At 35.6% G+C, this 26,196-nt stretch overlaps 1 protein-coding gene across 1 annotated transcript in view; it reads left to right on the forward strand.

Annotated features, from left to right (window-relative positions):
- Nucleotides 1–26,196, forward strand: part of LOC145668528 (uncharacterized) — a 75,259-nt gene that overhangs the window by 39,240 nt on the left and 9,823 nt on the right. The window contains exons 4-5 of the mRNA XM_081736507.1: nucleotides 1,218–1,290; nucleotides 21,628–21,849. Of these exons, the coding sequence (XP_081592633.1) occupies nucleotides 1,218–1,290; nucleotides 21,628–21,849 (295 nt within the window). The remainder of the gene's footprint in view (nucleotides 1–1,217; nucleotides 1,291–21,627; nucleotides 21,850–26,196) is intronic.

Consider the following 26,196-nt stretch of genomic DNA (forward strand, 5'->3'; position numbering starts at 1 on the left):
TGGCATTGCAATGAGAGAACCTGTCTTTTAGTTCAAAATAATCGAGCTATCCCAGAATTTTTTCCAGCCTAAGCCTTTCGTATAATATCAGTATCCGTCAATCTAAATGAAAGACTTCATTCTTTCTTCTGGCCACCGTGTGCGTGGGTTTTCTCGGGGTTCTCCCGTTTCCTCCCATTTTCTTCATTCCACCATTTCATTCATCACTCATCATCACCGTCTCCTTTAGTCTAACCGGCATAATCGTGGGACGTAAAACTCAAAGATTTTATTTCATTTTCTTTCTTCTGGCAAATGGTGAATTCGACGTCGTCATTGGGGAAAAACAGAAGGGAGACTCATTTGATCAAATTCCTCATTTTTACTGCTCTAGAATAGAATTTCAGCTCCATGAAGCTCATTTTAGACCGTAGTTTGGTATCTTAGTATGTATAAGGGCTCCTTTCATTAGTCTACCTAAATGTGTTCGTGATGTCAGATCCTGTCGTTTTATTCGCTTTGGTTAATGGACTTGCCAGTGACATGTCTTCTTCGCCACTCAGGTATATATACAGGCTGTCTGTCGGTCACGAAAAAGTCACGAAATCAGAAAACGGTCATGAAAGTCAAGAAATTTAGCTTTTGGATGACGATTTTTTTTCTTTTTTATCTGTACACACACAAATACTGACTGAAAAACTTTGTTCTATAAAATGTCAACATTCAGCGCCAAAAATGTCTATAATCGGCTTTAGACGCTAGCAAATCGCAAGCAAAGCACGTTTCTGTCACATGCATGGAAATTCGGCCTGATTTGCACTCAAATTCGCTCTTGAGATAGTTACGAAATTTTATGTTTTGGTAAAGAAAAGGTCACGAAAAAGTCACAAAATTTCATTTTGGAATTTTAGTAGACACCCTGATATATCTTTTGATCCATATTGCAGAACAAAGAAACACGCAAAGCACTACTCCATCTCATGCCTCTTTGTGTCTGTACCATACTAATCATTGCCAATATGAATAAGACAAGGCTCTCTATGGAGCTATCGCTATACTCATCTCTTTGACCTGTGAGATTGGATTATTTAAACATTATAGAAAGATATTACTACGCCATGTTAAAATAAATATTATCTGCTAACATTTCATTTAGTATTTAATAGTGAATGTAGGTAATTGAAATGATTGAAAGCTTTTCATTTTAATATATTACTTTTTCTTGTTTTGTTTTTCAGTGTTTCGAAAGTGTTCTTACAGTGCATTGGTAACCGAACTAGCTCTTTAACTGTGCCTTCCAGTGGACCATATGTAAGTATTCTCATGATTGTTAATACAGAAGAAACATGTTTATAATTTTGAAGTTATTTTTTTTCAATAAATAATATTGTTGAGCATAAGAGAATAATATTTATGTTTGAAATATGTTTGAAATTAGTAAATTTAAATCAATATGTTTGGATCAGTGGCATATTTAGGGGGGTGGCTTCCGGGCTTAAGCCCCCCCCGAAATCTTACTTAGTATAGTAAAGTAAATGAAATATCTTGCAGAATTTTCACATTTCCAGGCAAAGCCCCCCCCCCCGAAAGTTAGCAAAGCCCCTCCCGAAACAAAATCGTAAATACGCCACTGTATATATGAAATATATTTGTTTCTCAAAACATCTTTAGGTGACATTCAAAAGCTGAATTGAGTGAACCAAGTGATTATCACCATTGATAAATTAGACTGAGTCTTAACCTTTCTGAGGAAATGCCTTATTTGGTGTTAATAGACCGACATTCTTCGAGAGAACAATATCTTAAAAATAAAATAAACTTTGTTGGCAAATGTCAGATCTGTGTAAAACTCCCATGGTAACGACATATTGACTTCGATCATGAAACCTCTAATTTTAATTGGTCTTCTGATCTTTTCATTACTTATATTGAACTTATGATGAGAGCTATTTCCATTAATCCATAACATTTCGACAGTAGTCATTATATTATACATTGAAACTTTTTTGTAGATTTTGGTTTTAATATATGTAATGTACCTAAACTATTTTAAATAAATAAAGTGAATACACAAGAGCTGGAGAACAAGAAAAATCTGTCCTCGTAAAATATAACATGTTTCTCCTAACTTGTCAGTTTTTATGCATTGACGTAAGAGGTCCAAAGGCCTGCCTGTGTAAATCAAAGTTTATTTATAATAATTTCCTAAAGTAATAGTTTTCATAAGTAACTATTATAAATATTAAATATATAGGGTGCGGCAGAAATAGTTAGACGATGTTTTTTTTTTAATATTTTAATGACCTTTTATGAACAAAAGTTTTACATGCCCAGAATGTACTCCCATGCGCAAAAAAATTACGCGTATACTGTAACTCACGATTTTCCGCATTTATTCCTTTTTCCTTACGTTTATGGGTAAAATTGAGTTATTAGTATGTGGAGATAATAGAGAGCAATCCATCTAAGGAGATATTTCCAAAAAATATAATAAAATAATAAAAATATAAGCTAAAAACAAAATTATGCTCGGTTTTGTGTATACTGGCAACGATGATTTCTAGGGATTTTTTCAGTAGCACAGCACGATTGCGGAGGGAATTTTGTAGAGGAGTCGAGGAGTTGGATCAAGGAACTGGATAGTGGACTAAAATGTTGCATTTATTGGTTAAAACCTAGTGTGTAGATTGCCTGCCAAATATAAATTAGCTTCTGTAACTAAGATATCGTACGAAAATATAGAATTAAACAGAAAAACTCTTATGCTAAGGTTCGAAGCGATACGCACCATGGTTATGAAGATTATTTCTTAAGAAAAAAGAACAAACACAACGTAGCCTCTGTGGTTAGGTGGATAGAGTGGCGGACTCGTAGTTATTTTATTACTTTGACACCACATCGAATCCCATTCTCTTTTTTTCTTCTTTTTCTTCTTCTTTTTTTTCAAAACATTATAATTTTCATGTTAATAAGAACCGAAGCAATATACTAAGGACAACTTATTGATATCCAGGATTACAGTATTATTGGTAATAGGTATTGTTTTCAGTTCATGTTGTTGTATAGCTTTTCTCACCCTGTTTTCTTGGGAAAATAACAATTTTGTCTCCAACAAAATGTAAAGGATATATACGGACAGAAAAAGACATCTTAGTATCAAACGTGATTTATCGTGATGAAATGGACTAGTTTGCCATTATTAAAAAAAAAAAAAAAAAAAATACGATACTGAAGTTGACTTCCCTTTAGCTTTTAGCTAAAAAAATATTTGTTTCTTTATAAGACTATACTTTATGAGGCAAGGTGTGTGATCATACCCACAAATTTAGCTAGGGAGTGAAAGATAATCGTTTATACAAACATTTTACATGTTTAGGTGCGTGAAACACCAATACACCATGGTCTCGCTTATCCGACCATCCTTTGTTACACACACCGTATGATCCGAGATATCATTGCAGAAAGCACCAATCGGCAAGAAGAACTGCAAGTTGTGGTCTTAATCTATTTTTCATGCTCTGGAGTATATCGCCTAGCGCGCCCGTCTACACGTTGACTCATACATCTATCATTCAGTGCAGACACGTATCCAGGTTTTCTATTCGGAGGGGGCCCAACACGAATCCTCGTAAGCACGTAATTCTAATGTTTTAAAAATATCAATATCAATAATAATAATAATAATAATAATAATAATAATAATAATAATAATAATAATGCAACGGTTCTGTATTTCTCTTAAACTTTTTCCTACTTTTCATTTATAAACCGGTTTACTTTGGAAACTGCATTATAGCACAAACAAAATGAAACATATTTTCGAGAGAAATGTAACTAAAGAAAACTGTCTGCTACGTATATCATATAACAAAAATAACAAGAAGACATTGAGTGTATCGTTCTAATATATTAAAGTTAAAAACAGAGCGGAAACAAAATGTTAATCCTATTTAATTCCCGTTCTTTAATTCCAAATGGTATAATGGCATTATGGTATGTTCTTAGAATTATAACAAGACAACAGCACATTGCCCAAAGTTTGGACACTGACTATTAGTAAACTGATATAAAAGAATCTCAAAAGGGTAAAAGCATGTTTATTAAAAAGTGCTTGAGTTTCGGAGGGGGACAGCCCTCAGGCCCTCACGCTGGATACGTCCCTGATGCAGTGCAGTGCAGTTATTTGTTATAAAACATTATTATTAGATGTGTAATATGTAAAATTATATCATAAGTTTTACTTTTAATAGGTCTTTTCTTAACACATCCATATTATCCAGCGTTCTGCCTGCCTGTTTATGTCGGATAAGCGAAATTCTACTGTATTTCCAAAGCTAGCATATACATGAACTAGAATTGTATTGTGTCGATATGTATTCTTTTTTTAAACATAGTTTTAAAAGTCATACCATTCTCAATATTCCTAAGGAAATCGAAAGAAAAACTCCTATGTGCCTCTTGTGGCAAAGCGGCTTAAGTGCGTGGTCTGAAACGTTAAGGTATAGATAGAGTACCCGTACTTCAAAAATGCAAATCCGGGACGCTACTAAATTACGAGAATCTTTGAAATGCTTAAAATTGAAAGAAGTGTTGAATACTAATTTACTTTTCTCCATTAGATAGAGTTGTTCAAGCATTACGTTATCACATTTTTATTCCTTTCACTAGACCTTCTTCCAAGGGCGCCGATTTCTCTGTAAATTTTTTTTGGGAGGGCATTCAAATGCAGACGATATATATTAGGATTTTAAGGCAAATTGCATTCAAATTATGCCAAATATTGTATATTCATAAATACAAAGGGGGCCTACATGAGCTTTGGGGGGCCCGGCCCCCTAGGATCGGCGCCCTTGCCTTCTTCCTAGTTAAGCAAACGTAAGCAGATGATTTACTCCCTTCCCCTGGTAAGCAAAATTGTTTTTGTTTCTCAAGATTTGTTGTGTTTCGTGAAATAACAGCAGGAATTTCCAGATTACTTAACCATCTAAATGAATGTTTTCACTTAGAGCCATCCCGTCGATTCGCTTTGCCTAGGACTAAAATAAATTAAGGGTAAATAATGAAAGAGACATGTGGATCGAAGATCTTTCTTTGTTCGAACTTTGATCTTTTCAAATCCATGATGGAAAATTATATTATGTGTACAATTTTCGAAATTAATAGTATACAATCGTAAAAATATCTTACAAAACGATGGTTTATTGCAAAATACTTTGACTCAAAGAATAAATTACAAGTAATAAACTTGTTACTTTTCCTGAAGAGTCTAAGTCTTGAATGAGACAGAGGCTCTTCAGCTTAGTGCTTGGAAAGATTGCCTCACTTGTTCTACCTTCCCGTGACGCAGCCTTGATTCGACTTGATCCTAAACGGATTATTCAGAAGTCAAAGTCGGAAGATGTTTCCCATTTTTCCCAAACACTCTTGGTCGATTACAATCTGCCTCACTTGTGAGGGGACAACCCCATGCCGTAAGCGTCGGTGGACTACCGATAGGCAACTAGCGACATGTCCCCAAAAATTGGTCCACTTCCGCTTTGAAAATTATACCACCACCGGCAGAGAAGGGACGGAACGCCAACGAACCACAAAATTGTTCCCCTAAAATACGTTGAATCGCCTTTGCATTAAGGTGAGTCTACAAACATTTTTAAAAAAAGTAAAAATTAAGTGCCCTGAGCTGGGCGTGAACCACCAACCTTAGGGTTATTAGTTGCGTGTTCTTCCGGATTCTCCACGGAGGCGATTATGAAGACAGCTTGTAGAGTGATAAATCGTTGAAGTATTTTTAATATTTCTAATCAGAGTGCTCCATTAACCGTGTATATTTGACGATAACTGTTTGGAATCAGATCAAATGCACTCGTCATGTAATTTTATAACAAAATGGCAAGCGTCTATTTACTTTTTTCATAGTTCTCCCATATTCACTTGCTAGTGATCGGCGACAGTTGCCAACTAAATTCATACAATTATACGCACCCATCTCAAGATTTTTCACTTCATGATGTAAAGGCAGGAGTTACTCTTGACCCCCGGAGCTCAAGCATTGTCCTTATAATAACAATAACAATTCGTCAGGGAAAAGTAATATATAATAATAACCGCATGCACATGACTGGCGATAGTTCGTGTTGGTCCCTTTGCGATTCTCCGTGACAAATCAAAGGAGCGGGGATCAAAATGAAGTCCTCGCTGTACGTGGTGGTAACTTCAATATCCCCGATTCTAGATATCTGCTTCGACTCGACGAATCCCTGCCACTAGTGGCACACTAGCGGCAATCCTTCGACGTGTCGCTATATTGACGATCGCCATTTACCAGCAAGTGGGCCACTAGGTGTTGGCGACGTTTACGGCATGGAGAAGCTAATAAACAAACAAACCAATAAATAAATCTTAAACCTTATAAAAAAAGTTTTCCCAAAATTTACATCTAGCAAAATCATTTGTTGGTATTCCAAAACTGCAAATTCACCCGTATTCATAATTTACTTCTATCGTAGTTTTGATATGAAAATGATGTGTCTGAAACTGTAACACAGGTCATTAAGACTTTTTTTTTTTTTTTTTTTTTTTTTTTTTTTGCTTTAGTTAGATTTAGCAGTTTTACTTAGCAGTTAGTCAATTTGGATCTGTGATTTCAGAGTTTTAGAGATTTCCTTAAATTTTTCATTTCTACAACAGTTTGCAACTAACACCATTAACGTATCTCTTTCGATATTTCCATAGGCAATGGCTTGGTCACTCCCAGTATATTTCGTACAATGAACTACGGTGTCTTACTCCATTAATCCGAACTACATTTAATATCCAACAACTCTGTACATTTTCTCTTAAATCTGCAAACTTTCTAGTAGGTTAAAACTGAGTATTTTCTATTTTCTTCCTTTCTTGCTAAAACGAAAGTGTTCTTTAGACAACCTGAAATGATGACTCTATATTACATTATGTTGCATAGGGCATTTTATGTAGCATATCATTTGACAGTTGGACACTTTCTTCGTATATTGAAAGCAACAGGGATTAAGTCCTTCTACACTTCCATGAGAAGTAAACAAACTCTTTTTAATTCGTGGAATTGTGCCAATGCACTAGGTCCAGAGAGTTTTTAATATAAGATTATTATTATTATTATTATTATTATTATTATTATTATTATTATTATTATTATTATTATTATTATTATTTTATTGACTTAGGTTTTCCTGAATATTAAGCAATATTTCGCAAAAAGCTGGTATTTTTAAACAAATGTGTTCGATATCAAGTTTTCATAAAGTAGTCACTCTCTCCTATAAATAATTTCAGAGGGGCCGCGGTGGCTCAGTGATAAAGCGTTCACCTTTGGTGCATGGGATCCTTGGTTCGACCCCAGCTCGCACCAAGTGAATTTTGTGGTGGACAAACACCATGTGCATGGGTTTTCTCGGGGTTCTCCCGTTTTCTCTCACTTTCTTCATTCCACCATTTCATTCATTTCTCATCATCACCGTGTCCTTTAGTCTAGTCGGTATAACCGTGGGTCGTAAAACTTAAAGATTTGATCTCAAATAATTCCAACCCAAACAGTTGCAGGAAGTATGTCATTTCGAATAAAACAAACTACTCTATAAAATTCTGAGTATTATTATTTTTTAAATATACAATTCTAGCGGACCTTATTTCTAAATCGAAGGGTAAGAAGACTAAATTCACTCTTATTATTATAGATTAATTTCAATTGAAGCAGTTAAAATAGTTGGGGAAAAATTAGAAAGCCATAAGCTATATTCCCGTGTGCCACAACCGGATAACAGGCACACTGGCGTGCCCAGCAAATTACAAGAATATTTGTCGAGTTTATTTTATTTATTATTATCAACGATTCTCCCATGGATCAGCTGTCTGTATACAGTTAAACAAACAAGTATCACGTTGAGGGAATGAGTGTAATTATTTACTTTAATAGTAATAGAAAGGTATATTTTCTTGTATTTTCTACGGGGAATAATTGCATCCGGTCTAGAAAGCTGGGGCTAACAACGAAGGAACCCGATGTGCCAAACACACACCACTCTATAGTCATGAGTGCCACAAGTCCTTTTCTACGTCTTGGCACCCTAAAGGTTGTTGCCATTAAAGAGAGAGAGAGAGAAATAACTCAAGTCTATTGCACTTCCATGCTTAAATAAATACATTATGTAAATAACTGTTTCGTTTTCAGTTTTTATTATTATTATTATTATTACTATAAATTTCTTAGGAAGTTGACTGCCATATGTATGCACACTGCTCTCCCGTGCAGCGCCTCGTGTATGATTTTCCATACATAAAATATATATTCCAAGTTTGTTGTGTTCGTTCTATAGGTGTGTTTGTAATTAGATGCATATGGCGTAGAAGTCAAAATTTAATGTCCACGCTACGTATATGCAAAACCATAGACAAAGAAATTTATGAACAAAGACATTTATGGCGCTAAAACAAAGGGCAAAAATAAAGAATTACTGGCGGATTGTTGCCCGTAGTGCACAGGTATTAACGGTTAACAGTGTTAAATTTAAACACATAGTTTTAATTAAGCACGAATTTAACTTATAGAGTACAGTGCGGAAAGGCTGAGGAGTTTGCTAGGATCGTTACAATATCGAACCTCGTAAAATGTGCTGCAAACCTGTCCGCAAGCCCCCCGTAATGTTCAACAGGTGTTGTGTATTAATGCTCATTTCAATGCAAACCTATATAGACGTACGCACTTCAATACCCAACGAAGGTGCAGAGACTATTCATGAGTTCCAGTATTAAACTCTCTCACCCAATGCATTCTCCTAACATGTCTCCCAGCGATTACAATATTTTTTGGTTTCTCGATCACTTCCTAGTAGGATAGCTTTAACTAGAGACCACTGATTAACCAGGTATTAAATGTTTCACTTTCTTACCTTTGGAGTTGACAGTCATGGGTTGGACATTTTACACGCAAATATCTAATATTAACAACGTTTCTTCTAGAATTTCGTAATATTGTATTATTTCTTTGTATTATTCATTAGCTTGGTTAGACTTGTTTAAACACTTTTCTCTTTGCACCTATTCCTTAACGTTGGATAAAAATACACTAGCTCTCACCGGGAATCAAATCCAGAACCAATGCACTTGAACCATTTGGCCACAACAAGGCACATTTAAAAAGAAGTTTCGATTTTGTTAGGAAAATTGTGATTGAGTGTAACATTTAAAAATATATTTAAGAATGGGTACGGATGAAACGCACTGAATTTTCTCGCTCGAATTTCCTAAACTGACTCGTGTTAGGCTACAGCTATTACTGAAACATTTATTTGGGAAATGCGAATAAAATAATGTGTTTTAGAAAACTTTGTTCGAAGCAACTTACGTCCAAAAGTAAAGTACCCATTCGTCATATTTCTGTTAGAAATAACTTATGCCATACATTAGAATTATTAAGGAGATAATTGTATGTGAACTATGAGCAAAAACCTCTGAGTACTTTCTGAGAAAATCGTTAAAAAAGTCATCCCCAAGAATAAAATATCCCTTGTATATCTTTTCAGGGCAAACGAGTTATGCTATTTATGAAATACGAACAAAATTGCCTGAGTCGTTCTCGACAAAATCGTAGGGTAAAACTTGCTCCGAAAAGTAATATACCACTTCTAGCTTTTTAGCATGATGGAATTGTACCATATCGTTAGGTTATTTATGTAACATTTATTTATGAAATATGAACAAAATTGGGTCAGGCGTTAATGGGAAAATCGTCGAAGAGTAGGCTAATTTACCTCTTCTGAATGTTTACAGGACGAACGAGTTGTGTCATATTGTCAGGTTATTAATGATACATTTATTTATAAAATGTGATTGAGAAAATTGTTCAAAAAAATGCATCCCATTCAGTAAATTACACCTTGCGTATTTTTTCAGAGCAATGATTCATACTATATTTGTAAAAATACAAGCAAAATCTTTACAGCCGTTTTTGAGACAATTTAATGATTTTAAATTTTCATCCTTCAGTAAACTACCCTTATTTTTAGGTGTCGGAGGATATAGAATTCGAAACGATAAAGTGTTATAAACACAAATCTCCGGGTGTAGATGAAATTCCGGCTGAGTTAATTTTAGCTGGAGGCGAAAAATTGTGGAACAAGATACACAAACTCATTCTCCTTATATGGAACAAGGAAGAATTGCCACAAGAGTGGAAAGAATCAATCATTGTTCCAATTTACAAGAAATGCGACAAAACTCACTGTAATAATTATCGAGGCATTTCTCTTCTGTCAACATCCTATAAAATCATTTCAAATATTCTGTTAGCAAAACTGACCCCATACGCAGATGAAATTATTGGAGATTATCAGTGCGGATTTAGACGAAATCGATCAACTATCGACCAAATATTTACCATTCGCCAAATACTCAGAAAAAAGTGGGAATACAATACCCCGGTACATCAATTATTTATTGATTTTAGAAAGGCGTACGACTCGGTTAGGAGAGAAACATTATACAACGTTCTTACAGAACTTGGAATACCGAGAAAGCTAATTAGATTAATTAAGATATGTTTAAATGAATCCCAAAGTAAAGTCCGGGTAGGAAAATTTTTGTCCACGAGCTTTCACGTCGAAAATGGCCTGAAACAAGGAGATGCGTTGTCGCCATTATTATTTAACTTCGTTCTGGAATACGCTATAAGGAAAATCAAAGATAGCGACCAGGGCCTACAGTTGAACGGTATTGACCAGGTTATGGCATATGCTGATGATGTAAATTTAATAGGGGATGATAGGAGAACAATAGAAAGAAATGCAGAGATCTTATTAAACTCTTGCAGGGACATGGGTTTAGAAGTAAATGCAGAGAAAACTAAATACATGGAAGTGCGCCGGGACCGGAATACAGCAAATTATGAATGCGTTAAAATATTAAATAATACTTTTGGTAAAGCGGATAGTTTCAAATATCTAGGATCAATATTAAGGGAGGAAAATCATATTCACGAAGAAATTAAATGTCGACTCAAAGCAGGGAATTCGTGTTACTATTCGGTTCAAAATCTCTTGTTGTCGCGAATTCTGTCGAGGAATTTGAAGCTTAAAATATACAAAACGATAATTATGCCTGTTGTTCTGTATGGCTGCGAAGCATGGTCACTTACTCTGAGGGAAGAACATAGACTGAAAGTATTTGAGAACAAGATCCTGAGACGAATATTCGGACCCAAGAGGAACGGGAATGGGGAATGGCGGAAACTTCATAACGAGGAACTACACAATTTATATGGTCTACCCAACATTGTTAGGGTCGTCAAGTCTAGGAGGCTTAGATGGGCGGGTCATGTAGCTAGAATGGAAGAAAGTAGAAATGCTTTCAAAGTCTTGACTGAAAGACCAATCGGAAAACGACCATTAGGAAGACCTAGGCGCAGATGGGAGGACAATATTAAGGTGGATCTCGCAGAGATTGGAATACAAAGTAGAAACTGGATGCAGTTAGCTAAGAATAGAAGTCAGTGGAGAGCTTTTGTGAACGCGGCATTGAACCTCCGGGTTCCATAGGCCATAGAGTTAGTTAGTTTTTTTAAAGTGTTATAAAAACTTCATGTCTAGAATTCGGTCCAGATACGTCGAACAGTATGGCCTCTATTTGAATACATGAAAAAGCGTGACGAACCGACAGACGAACAGATGGACAGACATCAAAATTACTTTTTCGATATGTGGGGGCGTGAAACTTGAATTCATTGAAATCTCGAATTCGATTTTTATCATTATTACTACCATATCTTCTTTCGTCGTTCGAACGTGAAAACGAATAGGTATACAACGACACGTAAGGTGATAATTTGTAATTCCCAAAATTTAATGAGTTAAGTTTAATGTGTTGCCGTGCTAGAAAAAAAAGCTTATGCCTGTTTGTTATATCATTTTAATATCAGTTTTTCACGCTACTATATAATGTAGAAATATGGTATGATTATCGTTCATATTCATGCTGTCTTTTGGAAATATTGCTGTGTTCCGCATACATAGATCTGTATAATTTAGCTTCACTCAACGAAAACATTCCTTACACAGACTTATGATTGCATTTTGAAATCGTGTTTTTGTCGTCGTTAGAATTTAGTAAATATAAGCATAACACTCAAATTAGTTTTTGACTTTTACAGAAAACCAAATTTCTGTAAAAAAAAAAAAAAAAAAAAAAGCCCAAAAGAAAAAAACTGCGGCTGACTTAATCCCCACCCTCCTTGTGCAGTGCATAATAAAACGCAAGTGTTATATAAATTATCCCCTACTCTCATTCGTTGCCGCTAGCGCAAATTATAATTTTTTAAAAAAAAAATCATTCCTATAAATCAAAAAGGCCATCTAATCAAAGTAAATAATTAAAAAAAAATAAAAATTAAAAATTAAGTAATTGTTTTTTAAGCACTCAGGTTGTTAAATATATAATTTGCTTGTAGTTTACTTATTGTATATTATTTGTTTAATCATAATACATAATACTCGTAATTTTAATCTCAGGTTAAATTCTTAGCCGTAATCGCTCGTAACTTTACAGTGTATTATAAAGATTTATAAATTATTTGTTTTAATTTGTTTTGTTTTTTATTCATTATCTTTACGGCAAGCACTTTTCTCTTCCCCAATATCTTTTCAGCGGCCGGTGAAAACGGAAACTGCTTATATAGTTTATAATGACCTTTCGTGGGTGCTAAGAGCCACAAAGCCAAAGTTTAAAGCAAATGGTTAAAAAAATGTCGTCTGTTAGCAATCCAAAATAAATCGTCTTATTCCCAATAAACCCACAAAGGTCGGTCATAATTTCTTGCAATTGTGGATATGAAAAAAAGAGAGAGAGGGAGAAAGTCAATACTCTAAAAAGAAAAAAAAACACAAGCACACACACACACACAAACGATAATTTGACATCAGCTTTTTCCTTTCTTCCTTTTTTTCACGACAACAAGCATCATTCGATGTAACGTCATGTCGATATAACAAGGGGTAAACTTGGGAAGACTGTCAAGGTCGCGTATGTTATTTTTCCTGTTGACACTCAAATCCGAAGTGAGTTGTCTGCTGTTCAAGAACGGGCAGGTAACATACAAGACCATAAACTGAAAACAATAACTGTTTCCAATAGTACACGTATTCTAATACTGAATAAATACGCCGATTAAAGGATACTATCAATAAGTTATTTCCTTATTATACTGTTTCGGTTCTTATTAACATCAAAGTTATACACTTCCAATAATGTTTTGTTTTAAAAAACTGGGATGGGATAGGATGGGATTCGATGTGGTGTCAAAGTAATAAAATAACTACGAGTCCGCCACTCTATCCACCTAACCACAGAGGCTACGTTGTGTTTGTTCTTTTTTCTTAAGAAATAATCTTCATAACCATGGTGCGTATCGCTCCGAACCTTAACATAAGAGTTTTTCTGTTTAATTCTATGTTTTCGTACGACATCTTAGTTACAGAAGCTAATTTATATTTGGCAGGCAATCTACACACTAGGTTTTAACCAATAAATGCAACATTTTAGTCCACTATCCAGTTCCTTGATCCATCTCCTCGACTCCCCTACTGAATTCCTTCCGCAATCGTGCTGTGCTACTGAAAAAATCCCTAGAAATCATCGTTGCCAGTATACACAAAACCGAGCATAATTTTGTTTTTTGTTTATATTTTTATTATTTTATTATATTTTTTGGAAATATCTCCTTAGATGGATTGCTCTCTATTATCTCCACATACTAATAACTCAATTTTACCCATAAACGTAAGGAAAAAGTAATAAATGCGGAAAATCGTGAGTTACAGTATACGCGCAATTTTTTTTGCGCATGGGAGTACATACAAAAGCATTACATATGGTAACTACGTCTTGATAATTGTCAGTGAGGTGTGCACCATGGTTATTCAAACAGATCTCTGCACTTCGCCTCACAGCACTAGTGACACAGCATGCCGACGAGCTGAACGCCTTGGACTTCTAATTAATGCTTCTCGAACCCTCTCTATGTTGCCTGGTATTCTCACTGAACGTCGACGACCTGGGGATTTCTTTGATCTTGCAGAAGCCGAAGCTCGGAACTTTTTCACCCAATTAAGAATAGTTTGTCGTGTCGGTACTTGTCCATTTCTGCTAATGTTAAAATGACTCCGAAACTTACGGTGCGTAATTGTTGAAGAGTCTTTGTTCTTGAAGAAACACTCCACTGCAAAAGCGCGATGTTCGTCCAACCAACGCTCCATGGCTACTGACGGAAGGCTTACATAATTCTTCCAATACTGCGCATGCGCACCGAACAGTCGAACAAACCTACATGCATACACAATGCTTTGAACCACTTTACAAAACAAAACAACAATGAGCACGTTCTCTATCGGGTTACGTTTTCTATGTTCATTTTACATCGTCTAACTATTTCTGCCGCACCCTTTATATGATAAAGCAATTTAACAACAATATATGTATAAAGGAAAATATAGTATATGTGTGTTAAGAAAACAAATAAGGGCCGCTGCCGCGGGGGTTCAGTGGTAGAGTGCAAACCTCTGATACGTGGGTTTTCTCGGGGTTCTCTTTCCTCCCATTACCTTCATTACATCAGCTTAAAAAAAATTAAAAAACGGAGTATCAAGGCAGTATTACTGTAACCATTTCGTTAACATATGAAAAATTAAAAATAAAATCCTTGTTTTTTACACAATATTCTCGATCGATAAGAAACGTGGTTGGAACAATTTTAGTGCTTCAAAATTTGTCAGCATTCAGCCTAAAGCAACCGCTAGTAACTTTACTAAATATATATTGATTATAATACAATTTGTTGTTCCAAAAGTCAGTTCATTAATAATGATTTGGAAAATACAAGTATTTTCTGAACACAGGATCTCGCCTACGCCTCTAAATATTGAAAGAAAGTCATATGTCACTTCACAACAGTGCCTTAGCGTTAGGAAACTTATAGATGTCCGACATCCCCTGTTCACAGAAAAAAGTAGATATTTTGTTATGCATATAATTTGTTCTCTTGTACTTATCGAAATTGTTACAACCCTGCCCATGCGATCGCTCAGATGCGTGTTTTCTCTTTCTTCGTGTCCTACGCCAGGTTCTTCGGGTGCCCAAAATTTGCTGCGAACATCAAAGATCTTTACCAGAATTAGAATATCTTTTTACGAACACACCTTTTCTACCTGTCTTTATCCTGTCCAACCCATGATTTGGCTTAGATAGACACTGGTATATCTCAGTATTACTAACTCGATCTATTTTGAACTACTGAAGTTTTCTGTACAGGCCCTAGGAGCAGTAACAAGGAAATATAACAAAACAGAAATGACTAGTTCAACATCTTTCACAAGCATGGTCCTCACATAAATGTTAGTATCAAAAAAATTTCATTTTTGTGTAAACATAACTAACGATAAACTATTAATTTCTGTCGCAAATACTTTATATTCCCTCGCGTTATGCTACTATGTTCTTACTTTTGATTAATAACACTGATCCTGGGAGGTCAAGAATTGGCGGTTAATAGTATACGTTGTGCTTGTGTTGTGTTTTTCGTGCGAAGTAAGTTATTGTTGTAGTGTAAAGAAGATATACATTTATGAGTAAGGGACAAAGTTGTGGAAAGTGTTCGGCTGCAATAAGATATTGTATTTTTAACCAAATTATGACTGCTATAACGACACCAGACACAAACTTGATGGATTTTTTTTTATTAACATCATCTGTATTTCGGTTGATTTACGAGCACCGCTGTTCTGTGAAAAAGAGACGATCTACTTCAAAGCTTTCCCTAAAAACGGCAACTAATAACCATTCACGAACATTTCTGTCTTCCTTATGTCCACAGCACAGAGCATTTCAGTTGTGCTAAGTCTGCTCACATACATCTTCAGCAAATGATAAATGTTCGAGAAAGCATGGATCACGAAGAATTCAGGAATTCGGAGAAAGGATATTTCCTATTAGAAGCAGCTACAAATTGTGAACAGGTCCATGGCCGGATATGGCTCTTAAGCAGGTGCTTATGCGCTCATTGAAGTGTGTTAGAGAACTTACTCATGGAAGAGGCATCACATTTCAACGATTGCAAGATGCATTCTCATGATACCCGCAACAAAAGCAGTAGAGCCATTAGAGACTTTCACTGGAGTAGTAGGTCAGCTTCGGAGCAGCATGTTGACCCAAGATATTTCAGACATAGTTGAGGTAACGCTGATATTAATTCTTTCGTAAAGGGGCTACATCCGCCTAATCCTTTTCAAAGATATAGCTCGATGCTTGCTTCCATTTATGATGGAGTGACTGGTGACAATGATATAAACTGTGATTGTGATTTTGATGTCGGAGTCTTTTCTGAATAAAATATTGCGACGAGCGTTCAGCAATATCAAGATAAAAGGAAAAAAGAATGTGAAATCCTTGGTCTGTGTAGCAAAAACTATGAGAGTACGTGATGATGTATCAGTGAACCCAAGCTAGGTATTCCAACGCACAATGTGTGCTACAAAGAGCTTAGGTGAGTTGTTAACTACTGAAGTTACGAAATAGCACCTTGCTTGACTCATCTCTTGCTTCTTCCTATATGTTTGTCACATGTCTATTCTCACTAAACGCATTTTTCGTTTCCAGTTAAATTGACAATCCCGACAAATATTCGACTTCTTGTATCTTTTATACTAACTTGGGCTTTTCTTTACCCTTGCCGTGGATCTCCGGCAAAAGAAGATTAACATCCCATTGTGTTACTCATTTTATCTTGATGATTTTATTATGGGATTTGCATGGTTTCTATTTTCTTTCTTGATAGACTTGTACTGAATTTTATAGGTTGTCGATGCCAAAAGACCTTTGTAATATAATGCACCTACTCCCAATTTGTTATTCTTATGAACTGGCATCTATCCCTCCTGCTGACGACATGATACGTAAAAGAATAAAGATTTCTTTAGTTATAGTTCTAAATGAGATAGCAGAATATGAAGGAGATCCTTCTTCTAATGCAATCTATGTTGTGCATGATGTACACCTATTTCGCCGTGTGCAGTGGTTGCGTCCAGCAACATACGGACAACTAGATAGACAGTGTGTGTTTCAGTAGTGGTCAAATAGTAGTAAAGTATATTATTTTTATTAGTTAAAACTTTCACCAATTCTTCCTTATCTTGTCTCGGTGTTCATCTTTCCAGGCCAGTGATTGTTATTTTATTAATTCACTGCCAGGACAAAATGAGAACTGTGGGGGCAATTTTCCTTCCATTGTTCCTCATTAAATATACAAACTTAATCTCTGCAGTCCAATTTCTTACGATACTCCAGAGCTTTAGGGAGACTAATGTTCCCTTAGGCCTTCGGTTCACTGTACACTATAGGTTAAAATTGTTTCTAATTTAGAGCTGTAGTGGTTTACATTTAACTTTTTTTATTATTTTTTATTTGTCTACTAAGTAATTTACGATTGCACAAATATTGATGTTTAAATGTGAGTATGGTTACGTCTGGTCGTATTCTGAAACAATTAATTTAAAACAATGAAGTTTTTATAAGTTCCAAATTCACAATATTTTCTAAATCTACTAATTGCCTGTACACTAGTGCCATCTATTGACCACCACAGGCAGAGAGCACATGTAGCGAAGCGAAGAGAATTAACTATTAGGAATTAACGTTATTCAGAGATTGATAAATTTCTCTTTTATAATAAGGATAAACATGAGATTAATTAGATTGTAATTCACACACTTTAGAAGCTACAAAGCTATAATATAATTTCTTCCTTTAATTTTGTTGAGGAACTACGATTATACTGATTTTATCATTTAAGTGTGAAATAAATCCCACAAATAGAATCCAAGTGAGTATATAAAAATTTGATTAATCGAATATCTCAGAATCAAAAGAGATTTAGTATTTCTGTGAGAGTTAAGTAAGCCTACTCCTAAGAAGAAATTATAGTATTACTGTTATTTTTTCTAATTAGTCTAATTTGCCTAACTGAGAGTTACGTTACTATGAACATTTGAATTTAGTAGAAAAGAAACGCTCAGCGTAGAATAATAGCAATTTGGTTTTAATGAATGGAATTTAAATACAGGTATAAGATAACCAAGAAAGTTCTGTCTCTTTTTCACCCACCACTTTCGAACATCGATATATCACCTAAGACGTACCTGGAAGATCAAAAATAGTCCCCATCAGCATCAACGGCATTCTGCCAACGTTCTGGAAGGCCATGGATTCCATCGCGGTACAACTTAGTGGGTCATGAAGCGCACCAAGAAGGTATCAAGTGCATTTTGCACCTCTACTACGGATTTGAATTGGCGTCCTCTAACGTAATTGTCCAAGGAATGAAACAGGTGATAATAGAACGGTGCAATGTTCGGGGAGTATGGCAGATGCAATAGTGTTTCTCATCCAAAGCGTAGAATGGTGTCCCGGGTCATCCGAGCCACGTGGGGCTTAGCATTGACCTGTAAAGGAGGACCCCTTTGCAGTTCAAAAATGCTGGTTCCAGAGTTTTGAATTTTTCTTGAATACTGCTCAACTGCTGACAGTACACAGTTGCATTGATGCTCTGACTAGTTGGTAGCAGTTCCCGATGCACGATACCCCGAGCAGTCCACCAAATACACAGGAGGACCTTCCTCTGGTACAGTGCTGGTTTCGGCTGTTTGGAACCGATTCATGAGATGCTAACCAATGAAGACGGTGCCGTGGAGCTTCGTACAGGGCCCACTTCTCATCACATGTCAAAACCGTGTCCAGAAATGGCTCCTTCCTGAGACGAGACAGCAAAGAAATACAGGTGTCTGCTCGCGTTGTCTTCTGACCCGGAGTAAAATCATGCGGGACCCATCAACCCAAATTGTAGTGCTTCCCAAGTTGATGGTGGTGCTGCTGAATGGTTTCTCCACTCACACTGAATTGTAGTCCCAGTTCCTCACATGTCTGGCCACTGTTCGCCTCAATTGCTGCCTGAAAATCTTCATTTTGTACGTGTGTTAGTCTTCCGGCACGTGGTGCGTCTTCGACTATTTCGTCACCGTGCGTCTTCGACTATTTCGTCACCGTCCCTAAACTTGTTAAACCACTGCTACACTGTCCGCGTAGTCACGACACGCTCACACGAAAGGCCTTGCATATCTTCCTACCCGCATCAGCGGCGTTTGACCCCAGTTTGAACTCGTATATCATACATGCCTTTATGGCGCTCTGTGGAGGTCCATGTTCACTCTGTCCTTACGCAAGTTCACGGTGTAACTGAACTGCCACAAGCAGGTAGTATGTTGGATATACCCACACCAACAACTGACCTTCGCCTTATCTCCATTTGCATTCAACTGAGCTGTGAGGGCCAATTGAACATAGACTTCCACAAAAAGCGACAGAACTTTCTTGGTTACCTTCATATAACAAAATTAAAACATCGATAATGAGAATAATAATTAATTATTTAAACCGAAAGCGGAATAGCAACATTCGTAATGCTGACATTGAGTGTTTATTGTAAAGAGTAAGTAAACATAGACAAAAACGAATATCGCGTGATCTGTAAACTAATTCACAACTGATTGAAATACGTTTCCTTAAAATGAGGTCGTGCAAGTCTTACTACGTAGAGGCTGCACTGATAACTATGAGAAACGAATGAGAGAGTAGAGTAGCCATTTGTGTGGTGAGAAACTCAAGCATGATTATGAAATTGAATTTAATCCAGTTTGGAATTACTTTTTAATGTGTTACTGTGTTTCTACTAATATAAACTAGAATACATATTATACAAAGTGCCCGGAAAGTAGCGCAACCCAAACTTCGAAACTGTGGCGACTTTCCGGACACCCTGCTTAAGAAAAATAGACTCCCGCTTCCCCCCTCCCCCGTATGCGCTAAGTAATCTCAATATTTCGGTAACCTCGGTGATCTTGTTCGTGATCAGTTCTATCTGCTTCGCTTGAAACCTAGTAATTCTGCATCAATTGGTGGACTTATTGTACTGTCCTGTAAAGAAAAGTCAAATCCCAAAGTATTACGAAAAAACACTTAATGACATCACTATTTAAAATCACCTAGTGTGAATCATATCTGTTCATTAATAAGTTGAAGAGAAAAGAGTTAATAAGTAACGATTTTCGTATGTTCACTTGTGAATCCTTGATTGCAATGTTCTGATATGTAGCATACGAAGTGGTATCGTAAAGTTTTAACTATCACAGTAAATATATATATGTGTATATATATATGTGTATATATATATTAGGGTACAAGGCTTGTTGTGATTTGTAGTTGTTAATTCCTCTCTTGGTAGTCATCATTTAGATTTACACATTTTTCCCAGCGTTTCTTCACCTTACGAATACCGTCATTGTAGAAGTCTGCTCATTGTGCTTTAAACTACTCTTCCACCTCATGAATGACATCATCTGTGTTGTCAAAACGGCGACTACGCAACGGATTCTTCATTTGGGTAAACAAGAAAAAGTCACTGGGTGCGAGGTCGGGAGAATAAGGCAGATGCTGCAATACCTGAAAGCCACATGCCCTTGCTTTGTGAACAGCAACTTGAGTTGAATGAGCTGGTGCATTGTCAGCTAGTAGAAGAATGTCTTTCGAGAGCATGCCGTGGTGTTTCGGTTTCAGAGCGTTGCTGTAGTACTTCCCAGTGACGGTTTGTCCTTTTGCAGGGTAATCTGTGAGGAGTGCCCCACGAGAACCCCAAAAAAAGGACAGCATGACCTTCCTCCCTGGCTTTCAAACCTTCGCCTTTTTGGGAGGGGGGGAAGAATCGGCATGCTTCCATTGGATGCTTATAGTTTTGGTCTCCGGATCATGCTGATATATCTACGTTTCATCCATGGTTACCAGACGCCCGAAAAACCCTCTTCATCCTCTTCTAACAGCAGCAACATCTGTTGGGAAAGGTCACGCCGTTCTTGCTTCTTATCCATCTTTGACTTCGGTCACTTTTGGCACACACCCTAATAAAATAACTATCACTAGGAGCTGATTTCCTTAACACCATGCACGTGAGAACCAAACGTAACACTAACAAAATTTCATCATCATGTCTTAATCACTTCCTGGTGATAATTAAAACTTTACGATACCCCTCGTATGTAAAATCATATGTAAAACAATATTTCCACACTAATTTCCTCTTATGTGCATAATAAAAAAAAAATAAAATCAATGTATCTTGCGTATCTTCTTATTTACATATCAAGCTCTGATAATTTTGATACTTTTAATAAGCTTTTGGTGTCATTATCTAAGCACACGTCCCCAAGAAGTCAAATATCAAGCTTGATCACAACGCAAGGAACGTTGATTTTATTTGTTTTATTATACATAAGTATATATTATACGAAATGAAAATTTAACTTAGTCTGGTATGTGGTAGGTTTCCAGCGACGCATGCAGAACACATCGCGAACAAGGTCACCAAACGGATTGAAATATTGAGGTTTGTGTGCATTGAAAATTAATTTTTAAAAATGCGCTGCGAAAGCGAGTGCATTGTTCTTATATCCTGTGTTGTTTTTCTTTTTTAAGATTCTTATAAACCGAATTTTGTTGTGAATAAAATATTTCATTCGTTATTTTCAGAACCTGACCCTGAGCTCATTGTACTCTTGCCCACGAGAGAAGATGAGCAACGATGAGAAACACGGTTTATCCACTGGTTCTGTTCTTGTGATAATATTCTTCGTGTTTTTCTCGCTGTACTTATTTGGTGGAATGCTTGTTCTCAAGTGTATTCGGGGAGCTGAAGGAAGAGAAATGATTCCGAACTATGACTTCTGGATTGATCTCCCGTTATTAGTGAGGGTAGGTATTTCTTTATTATTAAAGTAGTTTCAGTCAAATAATTAGTAGCTTCTAAATTTTGAATAACAATCCGGTTATTCTTGATCAGTAGAGCAAGGCTTTTATTCATTAATCACAAATTTTACCCATAAACATTAAGTTCTTTCAAAAGACATTTATGAGTTTATTTATGTGTATATTCGTTATACATTAGATCACTAAATTTCAGGAAATTTCACGTCAATGAAAAGTCCATGATTGGAGTTGGTAGTATTGAATCTAAGGAAAACATTAACATGGCTAAGTCGATGTTTTTAATTAAGTAGTAATTAGTTAAAAGTTCAGTTAAATTTTATGCAGAATCTGTTTATTTAAGGAACTAAAATTCCTTGTGAACCTGTAACAAATATTTAGTTAGTAGTGCATTTTTTAAGTATAGTGATTAGGTTCCTTCCTTCTTCAGTTTAATGAGTGATTTCGTCTACGACACTGAAGAATCGTACACATCATTATTAATATTTACTTGGTTACGGATTTTAACAAGAAGGTGAAGCAAGAAAAATTGTGGCTTATTTCCCTGCACATGATTGAATAAAAGCTTTGTTCTACTGATGACGGATAACCGGGTTTATATTTATATATATATATATGCCTCAAATTACTTGGATGTTATAAGGAACATGAGGGGTAGTAATTTCGTACGTTCTATTTATTACTATTAACATATTCGTGAAATTGTAAACTAACTTTGTGTATCGCCTCAGAAATAAAAGTCTTCAAGTGTCCTATCCTGTGCCAGTTGAGTCTAGTAAGATTGTTACTTATATTAATGGGTCAATCCATATAAAGTGAGCCAATGAGGGTTGTTTGACCATTTTATAATCAAATGATTTTATATTTGTGAATTCCTGCGTGATTACTGAGTCCATAAACAGTTTTTTATCTTCCCCAACTATGATGGCAGCTATTTTTGTTTGAAAAAAAAAAGTCCTGATTCTTGCGTTTGTAGAGGTTTACGTTAACTTCTATTATTCAGAAGTGTTGAACCCTACGTTTATGAAACAAAAACTGCTTTATTCAGAAAAGAACAGCCTTCTTAAATTTAGTTCATATTCAATAAGGTTTGTAGGCAAAATAGTCCAAATCCACGTAAACAGTTGACGTCGAAATTGATGAATTTGCAGTGTTCGAAGGGATATCACCCGATAAAGAAACGTATTCTCAGGCCGAATTGCTTGGGGGTGTAGCTACCTAAATGTACTATATGAGAAAAATAAAATAAGCCGTGAGAGTTTCTTCCTTTACAAGTTACAATGTTTCAAAAACGGAAAATTAAAAAAAAAAAAAAAAAAATCAAAATATGAACACCCTGTATCTTTGTTGGGATGAAGTTTAAAAACTGGAAATCCTGACAGGTAAGTTCTCTAATGTGTATTATACTGCTGTACAATTATCATGTTTTAGATTTATATATAAGTCAAGTTACAGAACGTTAAAAGTTCCTTAAAAAAACGTAATGTTGTTAACAGAGGACAGCAAGATGGAAGATAGATAAGCAAGTGCCAGGGTTGAACTGGATCCATAATTTAATTATCGATTGTTAAGTTTAAAATGAGTTTGTTGTTGAAAACAGATACGTTAATGTCCATTGTTTCAGTTATGGTAACAGTTTAAATGCTGTGATCAATGTTAATAGAATAATAATGTCTCATTTATTTGTAAATGCCTAGTATCTTGTAAAATATGTAACTACTAAGAGTATACTAAACAGGTTTTTGCTCTATAGGTGGTTTCTTTCTTATTTCATAATTATGTGGTTGATAGGATCGCCAGTTGTTAGTAATTGCCTATTAATAATAGTATAGAACATTGGCTAGATCATCATCGCTTATGTAAAAGATGAAAAATCATTCGGCATCACAACAGTAAGTTCCTTGACTTGCAAACTGTGTGACAATTACTGGTACAAGAAGTTTTTATTGTTTTGCCCCTGTGTCAGAGAAGCCTTGTGCTTCATTGCTTCACAAATGACATAATATGGAATTCATTCCACTGCAAAAGCTATACAAATTACCTTTTACACAAGAAACTCTATCTCATGTGTATATGATAGTAGTGGCTGGCAGAGGTAAATGACATTAGTGGCGAACATTAAGGTGTGCATGTAACATTTTATCATCCCACAGGGTCAAGGACTGCTTTTACAAAAAATGAGAAAGATCAGACTTAAATGCTCATTAAGAATGTTCTAACTAAACTAAGTACCGTACATCTACTGGCTGGAGATACAATATAACGACCAAATTAAGCAAAGAAATATCAAAACTTCGTAATGACACAAATCACAGCAGAACCACAGCAGTATTCAAAGAGTGAAAAAATAAGTTGTAAATAATATAGCAATAATCTTGTTTGAACCAAAAAGTGATTTTATTAATTGTATCATTCATCCAAACTTTTATAAAATAGTGACTGGACAGACCAGACAAACAAACACGAACAGACCTGACACAGTAGAACTTCTTTGATTCGAACTTGAAGGAACAATGAAAATTTTCTAATTATCCACAATTTCAAGTTATTCACGTTTATTTAACATGTACATAATGTCAGCTGCTTCATGTAACACGGGTATGTTTAAAATAGTACGATTATATTATAATTTAGCATAATACATTTCCTCTTTTTTCTGTGATTTTTAAGTCCTGTAACTTGATTTGTAGATAAATCTTAAACATGACGTTTGTACAGCAGTATAATACCTACTAGAGAATTTATCTGTCAAAATTTACAGTTTTTAAACTTGTCCCAAAAAAGGTACAGGGTGTACAAATTTTTTATTTTTATTTTTATTTATTTATTTTTTTAATTTTCAATTTTTGAAATGTAACTTGTAAAGGAAGCACTCTTAGTATTTATTTTTAGGAAAACAACAAAAATTAAAGTTAATATTTTTAGAGTCTGTAATCATGTAGGAAACCACAAACAAAAAACATTTGTTTAAAAATGCGAAACAACTAAGTTTTTTCTGGCACACTTGACAGGACAGAGTTTTTTTGTGTGTAATGAGCTATTCTCAATGACTTTCCAGCTGTTACACTATGTACCCAGTGTGTATTTTCCATGTAACTGGCGGGCCGCGGTGGATCAGTGGTAGAGCGTTCACCTCTGGTGCATGGGGTCCTTGGTTCGATCCCAGCTCGCACCAAGTGAACTTTGTGGTGGACAAACACCGTGTGCGTGAGTTTTCATAGAGTTCTTCCCCTTTCTTCATTCCACCATTTCATTCATTTCTCATCACCGTCTTCTTTGACCTAGCCGGCATAACCGTGATATTGAAACTTAAAGATTTCATTTCATTTTTTCCATTTAACCACGTCTCGATCTAACTATTCGTTGCATCTCTATGTAGAAAAATCACTAAGTTATGATTTTAACGTAGGCTGCTTAAAGAACAATCTTATCAATAAGCTCCAAAAGTTTCATCTTGTTTTTCAGTTTCGTATTATATGTTGCTTTAAAAAATCATGTAGAATATTGAGAATTTTCGCTGACAGCATTAAGATGTAGGTAAGAAATAGTTTTAGTAGGGGTAGGATGTACGGAATTAGTTAAATATGACATTTAGAATCCCGTTACCCTATCCCTATTGAAACCTTTTCTTACCTGTCTTGACAATATTGACAGCTTGCAGCATAAATCCTCTGCGTTTAACGTGAATTTTTGAACAAATTTATAAAACGATACTGAAGAGCAATGTATCCTAGAGTTTATTGATCGAATTTCGAAACTCCCTGTAATTCAAAAGCTCATTGGAGATCTGTGTTTATGTTTCTAGATATATTGATTGTTCTTCACGTCTGTTCAATATCAGTATTTGATATATATTTGTTGATGAAGATGTTGAAGTTTGATATATGAAATTCTTTTTTCTCATTTCTTCGCCTACTTTTGCTTCAAATATTTAAGGTAATACTTTGTTTTGCACTCAACAGTATAACAGGCAAAATTGTACTTTTGCACTAGCGCATGGGAAAGAAAGAAAGCCGATAGTTTATAAAATGAACTGCCAATCGCTCTCGCACGGGCAGTAACTTCCACTAGTCTTCAGTGCGCGTAGCACACGTACGAGAAATGTTCATCAATTATTGTCCCTGATATCCTGATACGGAAGAAAATTTATTTTCCCACAAAGTTACCAATTACAGAAGTTCGTTTCATCCATCTACGTTCTAGAGCTGTTACACGTTGTAAAACAGAAAAAAACAATGGCAGTTGGTCATCACGGCATTGTTTCACAACGTGTGTAATAGTAACATTAGTTTCAAATTTATTCTCGTGAATATGTTGTTTTAACATTGGGAAGAA

This window comes from Thermobia domestica, chromosome 13 (assembly GCF_964235325.1).
Source record: "Thermobia domestica chromosome 13, izTheDome1.hap1.1, whole genome shotgun sequence".
NCBI classification, from domain to species: Eukaryota; Metazoa; Arthropoda; class Insecta; order Zygentoma; family Lepismatidae; genus Thermobia; species Thermobia domestica.